General features: G+C 38.7%; 1 protein-coding gene across 2 annotated transcripts in view; it reads left to right on the top strand.

The window, feature by feature from the left end:
* EFNA5 (ephrin A5) overlaps window positions 1–19,095 on the top strand; it is a 323,272-nt gene that overhangs the window by 265,004 nt on the left and 39,173 nt on the right. For both annotated transcript variants that reach the window (XM_049769156.1, XM_049769155.1), the window contains exon 2: window positions 1,246–1,538. In XM_049769156.1, coding sequence (XP_049625113.1) covers window positions 1,246–1,538 — 293 coding nt within the window. The remainder of the gene's footprint in view (window positions 1–1,245; window positions 1,539–19,095) is intronic.

Here is a 19,095-nt window from a genome sequence, read left to right as displayed (position 1 = left end):
TTTCCTCAGCAGGCAAAAATGGGTGCTTTGGGCTTTCTTTCCTCACTGAGTTTCCAAAGCCACATATGCAGCAACTTTTACTTTCTACCTCACTGGGTTCTGGGAAATACTGCTCAATTAATAGGAAAGTCATATTAAAACAAAGAAAAAAAACTTTGTATGTGCTGAGAATCAGTATATACATTACCAGTGTAGGGTAGGATGTGTGTATGTGAGGGAGGCAAGCATCCTTCTGTTTCAACTACTTCAGAAGGATGTGAATGTGGATTTTGCTATTTTCATCTGCCTTACTATTTTCAGTTCCAGTACTGAGCACAATCATCAAATAATTTTTATTAGGTAAACCTTTTATTCCCCTAGATTGTTTACTTTTTGTTTTCATTGTTCAAAATGAATTTATGACAGAGCATCTACACAGAAATCCTTAGACGTCATCATTTCTAGCCTTTCACTCAATTCTTCACCATTATTTAGGTTTAGATTTTCTTCTTAAGAGGAAATTTTGTTCTAAGAATTTTTTTTCCCAATCATAAATTTTAGGTTTCTAATTCTCTCAAGTTCGTGATTCTTAATAATTCATATTCACATAGAAAATTGAGAATGTTTTGAATCATAACAAAAATAATTCACATAGTCATCCTTTACGTTACTTTTACATTTATTCAGAAATAGTTCTTAACTGCTGCACTATTTTAGAAAATGGAAAGCTTTGTTTCAATGCATGTGGCTTTCAGATAGAAAAAGTAACAAAATTGTTGACTTGAAAATAAAGTATTACATTTATAGAGATTTTTGAATGGTTTGTTGTAATTTGTTTTCTTTGGGTTTGGGGCCACATCCTGAGAGTTCAGGTCTTCCTCTCAGCTCTGTGGTCATGGATTACTCCTGCTAGCGCTCAGAGGGCCATATGTAGTTCTAGAAAATGAACTGGGAGTCAAACCGTTGTCAGTTTTGTGCAAGGCAGATGCCTTAACTCTAGTTCTATCTCTCTGGCCCAATAACATTGTTATAAATACAGAATTTATATTTACATATATAAAATATGTTATAAATAACTAAAGTAGAACCTCTCCATAAAGCGGTTTGTTATTGCTTCCATTTGGTAAAAAGCGACGTTTCAAACCATGCTCCAGCTCAAAGCTGGAGCCACCACTTGTGATAATTGGTCTCTTAGCTTGGCCATCACGAAGCATTCACTCATTAAGCTTTTCCGTTATAAATGATTTCATCGCCTTCTTCCAACAGATTCCAGAGAGGTGACTACCACATCGATGTGTGCATCAATGACTACCTGGATGTTTTCTGCCCTCACTATGAGGACTCGGTCCCAGAAGATAAGACTGAGCGTTATGTCCTCTACATGGTGAACTTTGATGGCTACAGTGCTTGCGACCATACTTCCAAAGGCTTCAAGAGATGGGAATGCAATCGGCCCCACTCTCCAAATGGACCGCTAAAGTTCTCGGAAAAATTCCAGCTCTTCACACCCTTTTCTCTAGGATTTGAATTCAGGCCAGGCCGGGAATATTTCTACATCTGTGAGTATATTGAGATTTATCGTGATGTTGGGCAGCTGTGAACACACAGCCTAATTTTTTTTATCCCTGTTGCTGAGAGTCGCAGTGAGCTGGCCTCTGCGTTACAGATGTCTCCTTATAAATGCATACATCAAGATCCCTAGATACATTAGCCAGGAATGGAGAGCTCAAATTAGATTAAAGACACAGCGCCTCTCCCCCTATGAAATTGCATGTCAGCCTGTTTGGTGAACCACTGCTGACTTGTATTTCTTTTAAATGAAAATTGCAAGGCCTTCTCCAAAGCTCAGGGAAAGAAAAAGAGATTCCTGAAAAAAAAAATTCAAGGAAATAATTAAATTTACATAGCTGGGAGTCATTGGATTTCTTATTCAGGTGTCAGCAATATCCTTTCAATCATCCACATTTGCAGTGGAGAAAGCCAAAACTCCTGCAAATGTCAGCATGCTGACGATAAATACTCTCTTTGCACCAAGGAGAAAAGACAATTATTAAGAGCAGCTGTGTCTTTAAGCACGCAAGAGCATGAAGTATCTAGAAAGGGGTCCCAGGGAACCGGCATAAGTGAGTTTTCCACCTGTGTGCATTAGTGACTTTGTCCTCTGAGAATTATAAAACTTTCTCAGCTGATTCTCTATGCATCATGGTGTCCTGGTCTTTTTTTTTTTTTTTTTTTTTTTGTCTCTCACCCACCACTTCTTCAGACCTTATAGCTATTTCTAAGTAAGCTCTTCTCCAACTGCTGTGCATAAGTCACCTAGAGAACTTTCTCCGTAGTTGTTTTCGATTTTGAGGGCCTGAGCTGGGGCATGGAGCTTTGCAGGTAGAATGCTCCCAGTTGGGTGAATAAAACTGGTCTTGGTTCCACACTTAGAATAAGCAAGGTGAAAGGTGTTAGCTCCTATAGGGTGCTGGCACAGTATGGATACTTGCCCTTACTCCTCAAAGATGTCAACTCTCTGGCTGGTGTTTTTACTGTCATCTGGGGGAGCTCAATTTTTAGTTGATATAATTTATTTTTAGTGGAGTTAATAATAGTGGCTTACATCAAGTTATAAGTTTGGGGTAAAATATATTTGTTTATGGGTTAGAGAGATAGTACCATCTTTCTAAGCAAGGTGGGGTCTTTGCCTTGTAAGATGTCACTCCTGATTTGATCCCTGAATATGAAATCAGGAATCAGTCCTGAGCACTTCCTGGTGTGATCCAAAACAAATAAACAAGCCAAAGAATAAAAAAAGAATTTGTTTATGGACTGGAGAGATGATACTGGAGTAAGGTACATACTGTGCATACTCTAACATCATGAGAACATGGGGCAGGAATCAGTCCTGAGCAGCCAACAGATGTGTTCTCCAAACCAAAAATGTGTTTTTTCAAATGTACCTTTCTGGAATAGATGGGCATGACTGAAAAATATTTGGGTGGGGTACAAGCTGAAAGGCACCCCCTTTCCTGAAGAAGAAACTAAGTAGTGGGCTGTTCACGGGGAAATCATGAATTCAGGGGAAATGCCATTTACTAATGAAACAGAAAGTGCACAGTATTGGGGGTGCATGGAGGCTGCACTTCACCTGTGAGGCCAGCTGCCTACAGCTGTATGGGAGGCTGACAGGACACCCAAGTGTGCCAGCATTGGCCTTCCACCCCCTGCTTGCCATCTAATGCAGGATGCCATGTCTGTCTGATTCATTCTTTCCATTTGAGCAGTCCATACACACCTTCTTGCTTGCCTGCAACTGTGAGGTTTACTCACACGGTTGCTTGTCCAGAAAAGAGATTTAGTAAAAAACTGATTTCACAATCCCAAGGACATTCTACCTTACATAAGAATGGTATTTTCAAAGGAAATTGAACAGTGCCCATTTTATTATTTCAGTACAGTTTCGTCATTAGTCCTGAGAAAACATGAACGACCCTTGATTCTATCTTTCTGTTGATCCATAAAATAAAAAAGGACTATTGCATCCCATGGAATGAGGAAACATGAGCAAGCAGTAAATTCACACATTCCCAGTCGATACTCTCTTGACCTTTGCTTTTCTATGTGCTTTGTTTTGTTTCTTTTACTTTGTAAAGAGTCTCACTCAGCTAATAAAAAGAGCAGAAAGGAGTCCTCACTTGTGGGACAACTGCACATCAATTGCTTGACTCTAAAATATTGTATCAATACAGGAGGAGATCATTGCTAGTTGCTAAATTGTTGTCCTGGCTTTTCAGATGCCAAGCCAATAATGAAAGCAAAGCCCCCAAAGAATAAAGAATACTAAGAAGGGAAGTTTGTACCAGCTCCAGTTGATTGCATTGGTATTAGAAATGATAGACTCCACTGAGGGTCATAAGCAAGATGTTATTATTTAAATATATCCATGGTGCTTATGAAGGGCTTTCCCTCATTTGTGGTTAAATTCAATATTTCACTAAAAATCATTATGTGTCTTCTATAACACTCATTTAACAAAGTCATTTAACTGTCAAGAACTCCTGTCAAAGTAATTGTTTCAAAATGCCTCAAAATATCAAAACCTTTTCTTCTTCTTCTTTTTTTTTTTTGCTGTACAGCAGAGTTTAACCTGATTTTTTAAAATGTAGGATAAACTAGCACAAAATTAGCAGCAGAGAGATATTCGTTTATAAGACACTCAATTGCCAGATAGTCAGGGAAATTGGATTTTCAGCTCTACTTTGTAGCTGTTAGAGCATGCTTCTCTGTCTGCTTAGTGACGAAAGGGTCTTCTTTCTTGCGCTGCTGAAAGCAGAGCTGCCGTGGGCATCGTAGCCATTTAATATACTAGGGCCATAATTAACACTAACAGATTCTTAGGGGAAAATTGGTTCCCAGTTGAATTGGTCCTCCCTGTTACTATGCATAGAAAGAACAAGATGACTGTAAAATGACTATACTTTGAAAAGAAGCTGCGAAGTTGCTTGGCTTATTCCGGAACAAGTCTGACCACTGGTCAATTTGATCAAATGTTCTTAGCAGGCCTGGGGTATATTTTAGCTCCCAGTGACCTTAAAATGTCTTCCAACTTTTCCCCAGAGGTAAAAGCAAAAAATAAAAGCTATAGCCCTGGACAGTCCTGTCTGGTAGAACTTGAGGTAAATGCATGAGTGTGATAAATCTCCTATGAAGTTTTCAATACTTGACAAATAAAATGGCCCTGTGACTCTTTTACCTTTTCTTGGTCCCAAGAACAACTTGGTGCTGTGTCAGTTTTGGGAAACAGGCAGTATATGAAGTGGTCGTCATCCATGAACATTGCTAAAGCAGATTGCACCCATTTTTGAACCAGACAAACACGTTTTAAGCTACAGACATTATTTTAGTAAGAGATTGGCATAGTAAAGCAATTACAGTAAGTCAGTGGTATTTCTATCAGCAAAATGGCCAGTCAATAGATTGTGGCAATAGTCATTTATAAAGACTCCCTAAGGCAAAGAGTTATTTTGGACATTTTAGAAATACTCATTTTAGAAATGGTTTCATAAATATTAACCTAATGAGAGAACATGTTTCAAAGGATTTGCTGCTATTTTTAAGGCCCAGGGAAATAACATAAAGGAAGGGCACTCTAAGTTATTTTGAGAACCCTGATTTATCAAATCTGTAGGAATCCTGATTTGTCTTGTCCTCGTGGGGACATAAGTTTGAGGTCTGAGTCCTTCTCTTGCTCTAACTAGCAAGGGATCTTTAGTAAGCTCTCAATGCACTGCAGACAGCTAATTTCACATCTGTAAAATAATGTGTTTGCTATGCATGATTTCAAACATTTCTGAGAGCTTTTATTATCCTAAATTTATCCTGTATGCATTTTCTCTGATAGGAAAGACTGGCACCTGTAAAATGGGCCACCCAAATGTCTTGTAGGTGTTTGAGAGATACCATGGAAAGGGGCAATTCTGTGGCAGCTACAGGGTAGAGGCACACTTGAGAGATTACTCTCTCTTCAGCCTCCCCTGTAACCCAACCAACATCATATGCTACAAAAGACTCCTCTCTGCTCTGCCCATGTCATTATTCACTGACTTGCTATATCATTCCTAAACAAAAATCTATGATCACCTGACTCTCAAGGTCCTTATCAGCTTACCTTTGTTTCTCTTTCCCTGTCCTTGACATTTCTCCTCACTTATTGCTTCTGCCTTCATCATACAACATTTCCTGGTCCCTTTTCTGGACACATTCCTCATCCATCCTTGAAACTTTAGCTTCTATCTAGAGATCTCATTGGTGCAGGCATTGAACCCTTGCTCTCCTTTATGTCTATACAGAAAAAAAGTCTTAATCAAGAGGTTCTGTCTATAGAAAAGTAGAATCGCTAGTATCCTCTTTATTTTTTACCCAGCTTTGTGTTTTCAAGCACTTATTACCCTGACATTATATATTTATGGTTATTTGTTCATGGCCAATTCTTTTCTACACTGAGATATTGTTGGCACATAGCAGATGTTCAGTATATCAGAGTATCTAATGTTTGTATGCCCTTGTGCTGAGCACCCCACAGTTCTCCAGAAGTCCTATCAGAGCCTGTTCTTTTCAAGTTGTGCAGCTGGGGACACTGAGGCAGAAAATAGTTAACTGGGAAAATGTTCACATAGGGAAATTGGTAGAAGAAAGAAAATTACTTCCCTAAAGGGGAATAAAGAGATAATTCCTATTCTCATATGCTGAAAAAGGAAAAACATTTATTTGGGTGGTTTATTTTTAATGGAATTGGATTATATAAGGCAGTACTACTGGAGGCTGCTCTTGATTTTGTGTATAGAGGTCACACCTGGGGGATATTTGCAGGCCTTGTCTTGTCAGGAATCAAACCAAGGTCAGCTGCTTGTAAAGCAAGTGCCTTAACTCCCATCCTACCTCTCCCACCATGTTTTCTTTTTTTAGAAGTGTAGAAACAGTTCAAACTACTATTAGAGAATATGATTTTATAAACTTGACTATAAACTACAAATTCAATCAGAGTTTCAAATCCATTTATGCATTTGCAGCTCTCCAAAGAATACTCTTTCATCTCCAAAAGATGAAATATACTCTAGCTACCCAGATGGTAGCACTTTTGAGTCAGACAAACCCTAAACTCAGAAAAGTTGTATTTTCAAAGAAAATTCAGCACTCAAACTGAATCACAATTGCACACTTCATTCAGAAATGAGTAAGTTTTAACAAGAGATCAACAGTAGGAAGACGAATCTCATTTTTTTTCAGAACAGAAAAATCGTAATTTTTTTTAAAAGATGGAATTTTTCAGAATTTGCTACATCTCAGTCTTTTTTCTTTTAAATAAAAATAAAGATAGTTCGCAGCACAACCCTGAGATAAAAACCATGCCTTTTAGAGAGATTATTAAAAAGCATGACCTTTCTAAACTTACTGGCAAATAGACTTAAATACACATATTTTAGAATTATTTCTTCATATAGATGTGGTGACTGAAGAACAAAGCTAAAAGCCACTCGTTTCTTTGATGATAGAAATCTGAAAATCAAAAGAATTCTCAGGGAGTTGATGAGATCAGCTCGTCTGAGTCTGCCTCTTTTTCAGAGTTGGAGAGGAAATCATATGGACAGTCTCTGTTAGTCTGGACAGTGGTGGCATCATTATTTATTTTGGGAAGGAGACTCACCCTGCAGTGCTCAGAGACCTTTTCCATCTCTGTGCTTGGGGACCACCTAGTGATGCTCAGGGACTGCACACTACCTGGGATCAATCTCGGGGCTCTTTGTGAATATTCCTACCCAGTAAGCTGTCTCTCATATAAGCTTCACCTTTGTTTTCTTTTTCAAACATTTCTTTAATCTGACTGGAGCCATAGCACAGTGGTAGGGTGTTTGCCTTGCACGTGGCAGATCCAGGGCAGGCCTGGTTCGATCCCAGACGTCCCATATGGTCGGTTCCCCTAGCCAGGAGCGGTTTCTGAGCACATACCAGGAGTAACCCCTGAGTGTCATCAGGTGTGGCCAAAAAATAAAGCAAAAAAAAAAAAAAATCAACCCACATTTCTTTAATTGAATCATCATGAAATACAAAGTTATTCACGATTGAATTTCAGGCATACAGTGTTCCAGCAGTAGTTCTTTCTCTAGTTTCCACTTCTCTCTGCCAAAATCCCTAGTTCTTCTGTCCCCTAGATGCTTCTATGGTAATCCCCTTTTCTTCCTGTTTCCTTTCCCTACCCTTTTTAGGCATGTGGTTAACAGTTCTGTTATTAATAGGATATCATGCCTATCATTTTACCTCCTTTTAGCATCCAGTCCTCCAGCGTGACCACTTTGCTCTGTCATTGTCAGAGTGTTCCCTTCCCTATCCTATCCTCACCTCTGCTTTTAGTGACAAGCTTGCTACTATGAGCCAGTTCTCTGGCTCTTCCTTTCTTTTTTTTTCTTCTTTATTTGAATATCTTGATTACATAAATGATTGTGATTATGTTTCAGTCATGTAAAGAACACCCCCCTTCACCAGTGTAACAGTCCCACCACCAATGTCCCAAATCTCCCTCCATCCCACCCCACTCCCACCTGTATTCCAGACAGGCTTTCCAGTTCCCTCATTCATTCACTTGATTATGGTAGTTCTCTGTGTAGTTATTTCTATAGCTGTACTCACCACTCTTTGTGGTGAGCTTCATGGAGTGAGCTGGTGTTCCAGCCCTCCTCTCATTGTCTCTGAGGATTGTTACAAAAATGACTTTTATTTTTCTTAAAACCCATAGATGAGTGAGACTATTCTGCATCTCTCTCTCTCCTTCTGACTTATTTCACTCAGCATAATAGATTCCATGTACATCCATGTATAGGAAAATTTCATGATTTCATCTCTCCTGACGGCTGCATAATATTCCATTGTGTATATGTACCACAGTTTCTTTAGCCATTCGTCTGTTGAAGGGCATCTTGGTTGTTTCCAGAGCCTGGCTATTGTGAATAGTGCTGCAATAAATATAGGTGTGAGGAAGGGGTTTTTGTATTGTATTCTTGTGTTCTTAGGGTATATCCCTAGGAGTGGAAGTGCTCTTCCTTTCTATTGCCTTTCAGTATTACTTATTCTCCTACAATGCTTCTTTATATACCTCATCTGATGAAAACATTTTGTGCCTGAGCTTCCTCTGTCTGACTCATTTCACTCAGCATCATACTCTTCAGATCCATCCATGTAGAAGCAGATTGCATAACTTTGTCTTTTGTTATTGCAAAGTAGTGTTCCATTGTGTAAATGTACCATAACTGCTTTCTCCATTCATTTACTCTTGGGTATTTGGTCTATTAGGTTGTTTTCAGATTTTGGATTGTGAATAGTGTTCAATGAACACAGAGTGTCGATGTCCTTTATTCATTGTCTTTTGGGGCCCTTAGGTTATATTCCCAGGATTGGTATAACTAGATTGTATAGAAGCTCAATTCCTAGTTTTGGGTGGGAATGTCCATATTGTCTTCTAAAAATGATGGAGTAATTGACGTTTTCACAGCAGTGAATGAAGGGACCATTTATCCTCTCATCCACACCAAAACTTGTGATTGTTCTTTTTGGTGCCAGTATCTCTGGACTTTGGTGGTATCTCATTGTTACTTTGAGTAGCATTTCCCTGAGGATTTGTAATATAGAGCACTTGCTCTTGTGCCTTTGGGCATTTATATTTCTTCTTGGAGAAAGTTTCTGTTCAACTCTTCTCCCCATCTTGATGGGATTAGATAAACAAATGATAATAAGTTAATTAATACATTAAATTAAGAAGCTTCTGCACTTCAAAGGAAACAAAGACCATAGATAGCCCTCATACTGGGAGAAATTGTTTTCTTTTTAACCCTTAAGCCCACCACTCATCCTTTAAAGGGTTAATATCCAAGATCTATAAAGCACCTATAGAGCCTTACTCTTTTTAAAAAAAAAAAACTTTATTTAAACACTGTGGTTACAAGGTTGTTCATAATAGAGCTGGTGTTTTCCTCACAGTTACAGAGTTGTTCATGATTGAGTTTCAGTCATACAATGTACAAAACCCTTCACCAGCGTGTGCACATTTCCCACCATCGATGTCCTCAATTTTATCCTCCTACCTACTCTCTCTTCTGCCACCTCTGGGGCAGACATTCTCTCTCTTTCTCCCTTTCTCTGATTCTGTTTCTCTCTCTTAAACACTATAGTTTGCAATATTGTTACTGAGTGTATCATGCATGCCACTTTACCTTTCTTTTTTAAGCACCTAGTTCTTGTTCTGTGTGATCATTTCCAACTATCATTGTCCTAGTACACTCACTCACTATATTTGACAAGCTATCTACCATGAACTGGTCCTCCTGACCCTCATCCTCTGTTTTCTCTGGATATTTACCAGACTGTCTTTTTTCTCCTTCTTAGATTCCACAAATGAATGTGATTATTCTCTTTCTATATCTCTCCCTTTGACTCATTTCATTCAGCGTAATACTCTCTATGTCCATCACATATATAAGCAAAGGTCATGACTTTATTTTTCCTAACAGCTGCATAGTATTGAATTGTGTTGATGTACCACAGTTTCTTTAGCCACTCTACTATCTACATAAAGACAACGACAATTTTAGACAATTAAAGACAAAGACAATCTACATAAAGACAAAGACAATGACATAAAGACAAATTATTTATCTACAATAAAGACAATGCCCCAAAAGACAATGAATAAAGGACATCTACACTCCTATGTAGATAAAGTGTTTGGGCACTTTATTTGTTTCTAGAGGCTGGCTATTATGAATAGTGCTGCAATGAACATAGTAATACAGAGGATTTTTCTGTATTATGTTTTTGAGCTCCTAGTGTATATTTCTAGTAGTTGGATCATATGGAATAGAGCTTCACTCTTAAATGCATAGTGTACAGGGTCATGTGGTTAGCATAAATAAATAAATAAATAAATAAAAGCAACAGAGCGGTTAACTTGGAGGATCACTCTTTGGCAGTGGTAGGGGGAACCATAAACATGTCCTCCTGGCCTGAGAAAATCACCTTTTACTTCTTAGTAAAAATGAATATCACCCTCTTCCTTGGCATGTGAAGTTGCCACACTACCTTGTGTACCTTATATAAAATTTAAAATTTATAGCCTTAGAAATTATCTACAAGGGCCCGGAGAGTTAGCACAGCGGCATTTGTCTTGCAAGCAGCCGATCCAGGACCAAAGGTGGTTGGTTCGAATCCCGGTGTACCATATGGTCCCCCGTGCCTGCCAGGAGCTATTTCTGAGCAGACAGCCAGGAGTAACCCCTGAGCACTGCCGGATGTGGCCCAAAAACCAAAAAAAAAATGATCTACACGTACATTATTGTCAAATAACTTTTATTTCTTTGTTGATCATTAATATATAATGCTTGTTTTTGTTGTCGTTCTTTTTGGGCCATACCAAGTGGGACTTACAGCTTATTCCTGACACTGTTATCAGGGATTATTCCTGGAAGGGCTCAGGGGACTATATAGGGTGCTTGTTATTAAACCTTAATGCCAGATACATGTAAGGTAATTTGCCCTACTGCTGGTCTCTCAGCATCTCTGGTGCTATTTTGACTTACCAGTCGGGAAGAATGCAGAGAGGATCTATGTTATTCCACCTTTACATACCTCAAAAACAGTACAGGAGGTGCATGAGTCTTTGAGTCTAATTCTTCTGGAAATTTCTGTAATTCACCCACTGGTTCTCAGCTAAAGTATTTGCTAGACCAATGCTAAAATGAGACTAGTAATCAAGAACACTTCAAGCAATAAAACAAAAGGGACATACACATTGAATCAAATACTGAATTGCTCTTTTAAGAAAACACGTTGAACATATAGGCTATATCCCCTGCAAGAATAAAAGACTATGAAATACGACAAAGATTACCTCCTACCTTGATAAATGGCCTATTTTGACACTCTTCTATTGTAGTAAGAACTACTTAGAACAAAAGGCAAATTGGTATGAACTGTCTCTTCCCAAATAATTTTTAATATAAATTATTAAAGTAAGTTGCTACAAAACAGACATTGAAAAGGGAATTAAGACTTCCGTAGGTGGGCACATCTAATTTTATCATAATTTTTCAACATATAAACTGTGGACTTAAAATTGGAATCTTTAGTAGACATTCTTTTTTTATTAAACAAAAATATCAGTAAGAGATTTTCAAGTTGTTTAACTTTTCAAAGAATGAAAGAGATGAATCTTATTTCACCAAAATGTCTAAGGAAAAAGAGAAAACAATCACTACATAATTTTGTTCTCTCTTTTCTATGTATTCTCATCTTGACCTGAGATAAAACAAACAAAAACATTATTAAGAAAGTAGAGAACTGTGTAATAAAGCCCAGGACTTCAAATGTATCCTTTTCTTTTCTTTCTTTTTTTTTGGGGGGGGAGGGGGGTTTTGGGCTGCACCCAGTGATGCTCAGGGGTTACTCCTGGCTCTGCCCTCAGAAATAGTTCCTGGCTGGGGGACCAGAAGAGATGCCGAGGATCAAACCGAGGTCCGTAGTGGATCAGCCTTGTGCAAGGCAAATGCCCAACCACTGCACTATTGCTCCAGCCCCAAATTTATCTTTTTCTTAAATAGTACCATATATGAAACTTAAAAGCATATGAAACTCACTTAATTGCTAATTTGGTTTGCTTCACTTTGAAAGATCTATTCATTCAATGCACAAGCAATGGTCTCAACTATATTTTTTTAAAATAGATTGTTTATACGGCAAGAGGAGTAGTACAGGGGTTAAAGTCCTTGACTTACATGCAGCCAACCAACTTCTTTCTGTCTCTGGAATGGCATATGGTCTTCTGAGTATTCTATGAGCCTCTTCTGAGCACAGAGCCAAGAATATTCCTTAAGCATCTCTGGGTATATGACCCAAATACCACTTCCTCCAAAAAAAGAAAAAGAAAAAAAGAAAATGCAGTCCAGTTAAACCAATCATAGTGAAGAATCCGTCTGGTTTTAGAAATACTTTAGAGAGAAATGTTGTCCTAAGTTTTAAACAATCCAGACTTCTAAACCTACCAAATATCTTCTGGAACACTAAAGTTAGAAGTGAAGGACATCTTTATATAAGTGATATCCAAATTTATTGAACAGTGTATGTCTCTTTTTTTTTTAAGTCTTTAGGTTATACCCAGCAGTGCTCAGGACTTACTCCTGGCTCTAAACACAGGAATCATTCCTGGTGTTGCTGGGGGGGGGGAGGGGAATAGGTGGAGATGTCCAATTCAAGGGCCCTACCTACTGTATTATATCTCCAGCCCAATATTTGTATACTTTTAAAGGGTGGGTCAAGATGGAAAACTCAATTATCTGAATGGATGCTTTGCATGCAGGAGGCCAGGGATTTAGTACTGTCTGATCCCTTGAGGGAGCTACTTTCTTGGGGAAGCTTCAAAGCATCACTGGGTGTAGCTCAGACTCCACATCCAATAAATAAGTAAATAGAAAGACTGGTCAGTAATTGTATTTATAACACAATTATTTTGAGATTGATTGAGAATAATTTCTACAAGCTATTGCTAAAGAGTTCAGAAAATTCATTTTGCCTAGATATACTTGTGAAGTATGTCTTAATTCATTAAATGTTATTATTTTCTCACAGTTTAGGTGGTAACTTCTTAATAAATACCCTTTTCTCATATTTTAAGACAGTAAACTTCCCATTTAAAATTTCCAATTAAAATACCTTAGGCACAGAGACAGGTGGAAATTTTGAACATCCCTAGATGCAACTTCTAAATCAGCCAGCCAACCAATTTACAAGAAAAGTAAATAATGATAAGAAACTTCTGCAGGCCCTCATGCTCAAGTGACACTTATGGAAAATGCCCTGCTATTGGCAAGTTTGGGGACTAAACCAAGAAAGCTGTTGGCCCTTTTTGGACTTGCCAATGCTTGTGTACTCAGAGTCCATCAGAAGGCATCAATAGAGATGGGACTTAGGAAATGGACAAATCCAAATTTTTAATTTGATGGCATGGAGGTTTGGATCATGTTGGGCCACACCTAGTACTGTTCAGGGCTTCACCTGGATCTGTGCTCAGGGATCACATCTAGTGGGACTTAGGGATTATATGTGGTGACAGGTATAGAAAGAACCTGGGCCAAGTTCCTTTCCTGATACATTATCTCTCTTCCTTTCTTAATATATTTTTAAATTATAAAGGAGGGGCTAGAATAGTAATACAACATGCAGGGTGCTTGCGTTGCACATAGCCAACCCAGACTGAATCACTGATCCCCCAGGTGGTTCCCTGACAGCATGCCAAGAGTAATCCCTGAGCAGAGAACCAGAAGTAACTGCTGAGCATGGCTGGGTGTAGCTCCAACAAACAAAACAAAAAGTGACCAAAAAGGGACCAGGGTACAAATATCAACTAGTAACTGCTCTGATAGGTAGTTTATGATAGCCACTCGAACCTAGATTTTTTATGTATATTTTATTTTGAACATAAAATGGAACATTTTCTTCTCTTAGCTGCTAAATGTTTTTCTGGGGTTCCTTCCATTCCCTGTGTTTCCTTCTATTCCCTATGTTAGCCCTCATGGTCTTTCATGAACCTGTAAGAATGCATCTCTCTTATTTAAAGATTGAGTTTAGAGAATTGTGTGTTTCAAGTTGTCCCTAGCCATCTATGATTGAATTTCAAGAGCTCTTAAATCAAGGTTAAATAAAGAAGATGAGAAAAGATATGTATGTAGGGACTCTGGATAACTTTCCATGTTCATCGTAATTGTTCCTTATGAGATACCTTACTTATGGTCAGGTGCACTGCTGACCTGGGAATAAGGTTCAGACTGGCTGAGCTGGCTGGACATCGGTGTGCACCAGTCTTCATTGGTGACTGCACTTAGGAGTCACAGAGGAACTAATGGTGAAGACAGAAGTTGATGGGCATGGAACATTTTAGAGTCTTAGGTTTTGGGGGTTCGGTTTGTTTTGTTTGGGGGCCACATCCATTGTTGCTCAGGGGTTATTCCTGCTTTGTTCTCAGGACACCTGGCAATGCTCTGGGAGACCATATCAGGCACTGGGGATTCAGACCCAGATCAACTGCAAGTAAATCAATTGCATTGGGCCCTGTACTAGCCCTTTAAGTCCTCAGAAGATATTTTTAAATGTTTCATTATTTTTTAAATTTGTGGCAATCCTATTTGATCAAATGGGGAATTTTTTTTCCAAAGGAAATGTATTCCTGTTCAATGACTAGGCTAACGGTTGAGGAGTTATGCAGGGAAATCGGAGAAATTTGTGGTGAGTCTGTCAAAAGAAGAAACTGGAGCAAATATGACTAGAGAAATAATCCTGCAGTTAAGGCCCTTGACTTGCATGCACATTCAGCTGACCTCAGTTTGATCCCCAGCACTACATAACATGTTTAGAAGGTCACCTGAATGCTGCCAGGAGTGATCCCTGAGCACAGAGGGAATAAATCCTGAACATGTTTCCTGAGTTTCTGTTAAAAACATTGAAAATATTTCATTTAAAATAAAATTTAAATTGAAAAGAAACCAACATTTTGCTGCTTTTAGTAGATATTAACTTTGGGAACTTAGAGTTCTGAAAGGGAGCCTAAAACTTACTCGTGAATAATTGGGGCATGATGGAAAATCCTAATATCAGTCCTAAGAAACTGATAAGTACCCTTCCCATCATTTGCATTTTAAAAGGTGAAACACCACTGAGATAAAAAAAAAAAGTTTAAAACCAAAATAAATTTTATTTGTGCTCCAAATAAGGATTGAAAATACTATGCTGAGGCTAAGCATGCATTTGAAGGTCTGACCTCCAAAAGGGAAAGAATTCCTCCCCCTTTTCCTTCCCCTTTCTTTGCTGAGATTCAAAGCTAACATGGAAACAAATTTAAGTTTTGTTTTTTTCTTTCTCTCTTACCCCTTAATGTCAAAAGCGACTGCATCTCCTGGGGAAATAACGCACCTGATCAATTGTGTAATTTCACAGGGAAGCAGTAATTCTCAGCCTTCTAAACATGCAATGCACTAATTTTGTTTCAGAGTTAACTGAAAACAGTTTAATGAGCTGCTGTACTGCTTGTATGTGCAGCGTTACATATAGCAGATGCCAGGAGAAATGGAAATAACACGCCAGTGACACTTGGAATAACAGTGTTTATACTTCATTGGCTTTGGGCTGTCAGCATGCTCTTCTCTGTTTCCCTTAGTAACTTATTAAGGCAACTGAACTCCAGTGCAACGATGTCTGAGTGTCATTTGTTGTAAATTACACAAGCATGCTCATACCAAACGCAGAGTAAATCTTCGCAGGAAAATGATACTGGCTGGGATAGAGGACCCAAATATTATCTGAGAGACATGCACACAGAATAAAAGGTGGCCCTCAGAACATTTTGCATGCGGGAAGAATAGTATTTTGGCCTTTCATTAGAAGAAATACCATTTCCTCTGATTTCTCTACCCATCTCTTCTTGCTCTATTTTAACAGAATGGTCGTGTAACTCTTGCTTTGAAAGTTGTCATACCGCCTCACAGCAGGCTTATATTATCTACAGAGTTCTTTATGAGGAAATATAAATCACCACAAATGAGACTTTTCACAGCCAGAGATATGTAGAAATGTGTGTCAGTGCTTTGCTGGCTTTGCTAAAAAATATCTTTAGGCTCCAAAATGCTCGCAGAAGTCATCTCTGCTGCCGACCCTTTTGGGAAGCCATTCCCAAAACTTGAGATTTATGGTCTAGAGAGCTGATAGTGGCTATAAAGTTTTCTATTTTCTCTTTTCTTTAATATTAATGCAGAGAATGTGGCATTATCATTCATTATTTTTGTTCATAAGTGTCCTGTGGGCTTGAAATATGGTTTCTGGGGATAAGACTTTACTACCTCTATTTAATAGGAGAAATATGTGGACTTTGGCAACAGACTTCTTTTCCATCAAATATTTTTAGGCAGGTTGAAGAATCTACAGAACTCTAATATCCAGAACTATATCCAGATTTTGGTTTTAAATTTTAAAGCTTTTCAAAATATTAATTCATTTTCAGTCCCCAAAGTAAAATATCACCAATTGGAGAACAGCCAGCCAGTCTATTATTGTTAAAAATTGGAATAATGTCTTTTAATTTTACTATTTTTTCAAAATATATGCTATTTCCAAGTATTCTTATCTTCATTAGCACTAAAGCAGATTCTAGTTAACATGCCTTTGTGCACGCAAATCTTTAAAAACAGAAAAGGTATACTTATAAAAAAAAATCAAGAGTGTATTTTCAATTATGTATAACTGAGGCACACAATGTGATAATACAGTACTACTAAATTTTTAATATTTTATATTGTCTTAAATTTAAACTCAGTCAGTTTTTAGTAGAAAACTATTTGGCCTCTAGTGTAATTGTACTTTTCCTAGATTTTCTCGTGAAAAAATTTATTTTATTGAAGAATAGTTGGCATACAGCATGAAATTGCTTTCACATGTACAACATAGTAATTCATATTTGTACATACTGTGAAATAATCACCAAGTCTAGTTAACATCCATCAGCAAGCCATTATGATGGTGAAGACCACACATGGTATTACTCAAGGGCTTTTCCTGGCTCTCTGCTAAAGAGTGACCCCTGGTAGTATTTGGAGTAGCATACATGGTGGTGGGGGTCAAACTGAAGGTAGATACATGTAAAGCAAATGCCTTATATCCCATTCTATCTCTCTGCCCCACTTTTTTTAATTTCTTTTTTTCATTCTCTTCCTTCCTGTGATGTTGTGAATGTCTGGAGTAGTACACACTAGTGTATGCATATTATCTGTGGTGTTTGCACATGTGGGCCCCGAAGAATGTGCTTCAAAGATGAATTAATTTGTGGTTGTGGTGTTGTCATTCACATGCTCAGAATAGGCTGCACTACTGGCCCTGGTGCTCAACCTCCATTTTGTTGAGGTGTTTGCCAGGAGCTGTGAGATTCTTTGTGAGTATCTTGCTTGATAATTAAATCTATCTTAAGTCCTTTTAGGTCTGTGGACCAGTGATCTTGGAGCCACCAGGCTGCCAGGGCATGGCTTGGTTATGCTCAGTCGGCATGGCATGCTGAGTGTGCAGGGTGCAGCTATAAGGTTATACCATCACATATAGCTTTCTGGAGATGCAGGGACACAACTGTACAGCCATGTCAGCACATATGGCTTGCCTGGGCCTGCATGGACACCACTATACAGTCACGCCCAGCAATCATAGTTCACTAGGAACTGACTAGAGGTCAGAAAGGCCAGCTTGAACCACTGCACATGTAGCAGTGTACATACATACATACAAGCCTGTGTAGCTTGCATGAGACCCTTTCAAGCATCATTGAGGATACCAGTGAACTGTCCTGGCTCCATTCAACTGGACTATGCAGACATGATGCTACAATGCAGTGATCGCTTTGGGGTGAGGGGCACATTTTCAGTGATGTAGTTTAGGACTTTGGGAAGCCTGGGTTCGATCCACAGCATCACTTGGAGCCTGAGAACTTCCAGGGGTGATCCCCATGTGTGGAACAGGAGTAGCCCCAAAGCACCACCAGGTGTGACCCCCCCCCAATAGTTAAAAGGAAACAGATTCCAGCATCCTGTCAAGTCATTATGTAAGTTCTGTCTGCATGCAACAGTCCCAGTTCTAAAAACAGCTAATGGGATGCACAGAAGAACTTTCCATGTCAGCATTCTCTGGGGCTCACTTATAAGAAAGTACTTGAATTTTTAAAGCAAGGGTGAACATTACTAAGTAGTTTATGGTGGGGTCAGGGCATAATGAAAACATGTCATTCTCATGGCCTACTCCAAATTTGATGAAGACGTTTAGTGATTAGCAGGATTATTAAAAGTATCTGTCCCTTTGGTATGCTGAGTCATTTTTCACAAGTTTGTATTTGATTAATGGAAACAGTAGCGAGGGTAGACACTGGTGGAGATATATTAACCAGCAGCTTGTTAATGTGACATGCTAGAAACTGTCTGACCTTGTCCTTAAACAGCACACCAGCTGTAAAATATAACTTCAGTGTTGGTTAGTTGTTGCTATTGCTGTGACTTCAATCCACCAATTTTGGGACCAGAGAAACAGTACAGGATTTGAGTTGCATGCAGCCAACCCTGATTTGATCCTTGACATCATAAATGATCGCCTGAGTACAACTAACTGGGTGTGGTCCTAAAGTTACCCTCTCCCAAATTTACCAGTTTTTCCACATCCTTGGAGTTTTTACAGATCTTCACAAATTAAAGAAAGAACATAGATATTCTAAGAGGATAAAAGCAGTTTGAGTGTTTTTCACCTTTGTGAATTTAGGTGAAGTTGGGAATTGTAGCAGCCATGCAGAGCACCTGGGTTTTATACTGAGGGGATTGTGGCTCTAGTTCCTAAGTGGGGAATCCTACAGAGTTGCGGAATGCCAATAGCCTTCCAGAGAGCATGCCTCACATTACCCCAGTGGACTGCTTTTCTTCCTGACTCCTATCTCAGTAAAGGAACTTGGCAGGACAGAAATTCCATGAAAGATAATTATGTCTGCACTGGGAAGTATCTAGAAACTGGATAGATTAGGAC

Source organism: Suncus etruscus, chromosome 2 (assembly GCF_024139225.1).
Source record: "Suncus etruscus isolate mSunEtr1 chromosome 2, mSunEtr1.pri.cur, whole genome shotgun sequence".
NCBI lineage: Eukaryota > Metazoa > Chordata > Mammalia > Eulipotyphla > Soricidae > Suncus > Suncus etruscus.
The sequence above is the reverse complement of the archived record's forward strand: the minus strand, read 5'-3'. Positions and strand labels throughout refer to the sequence as shown.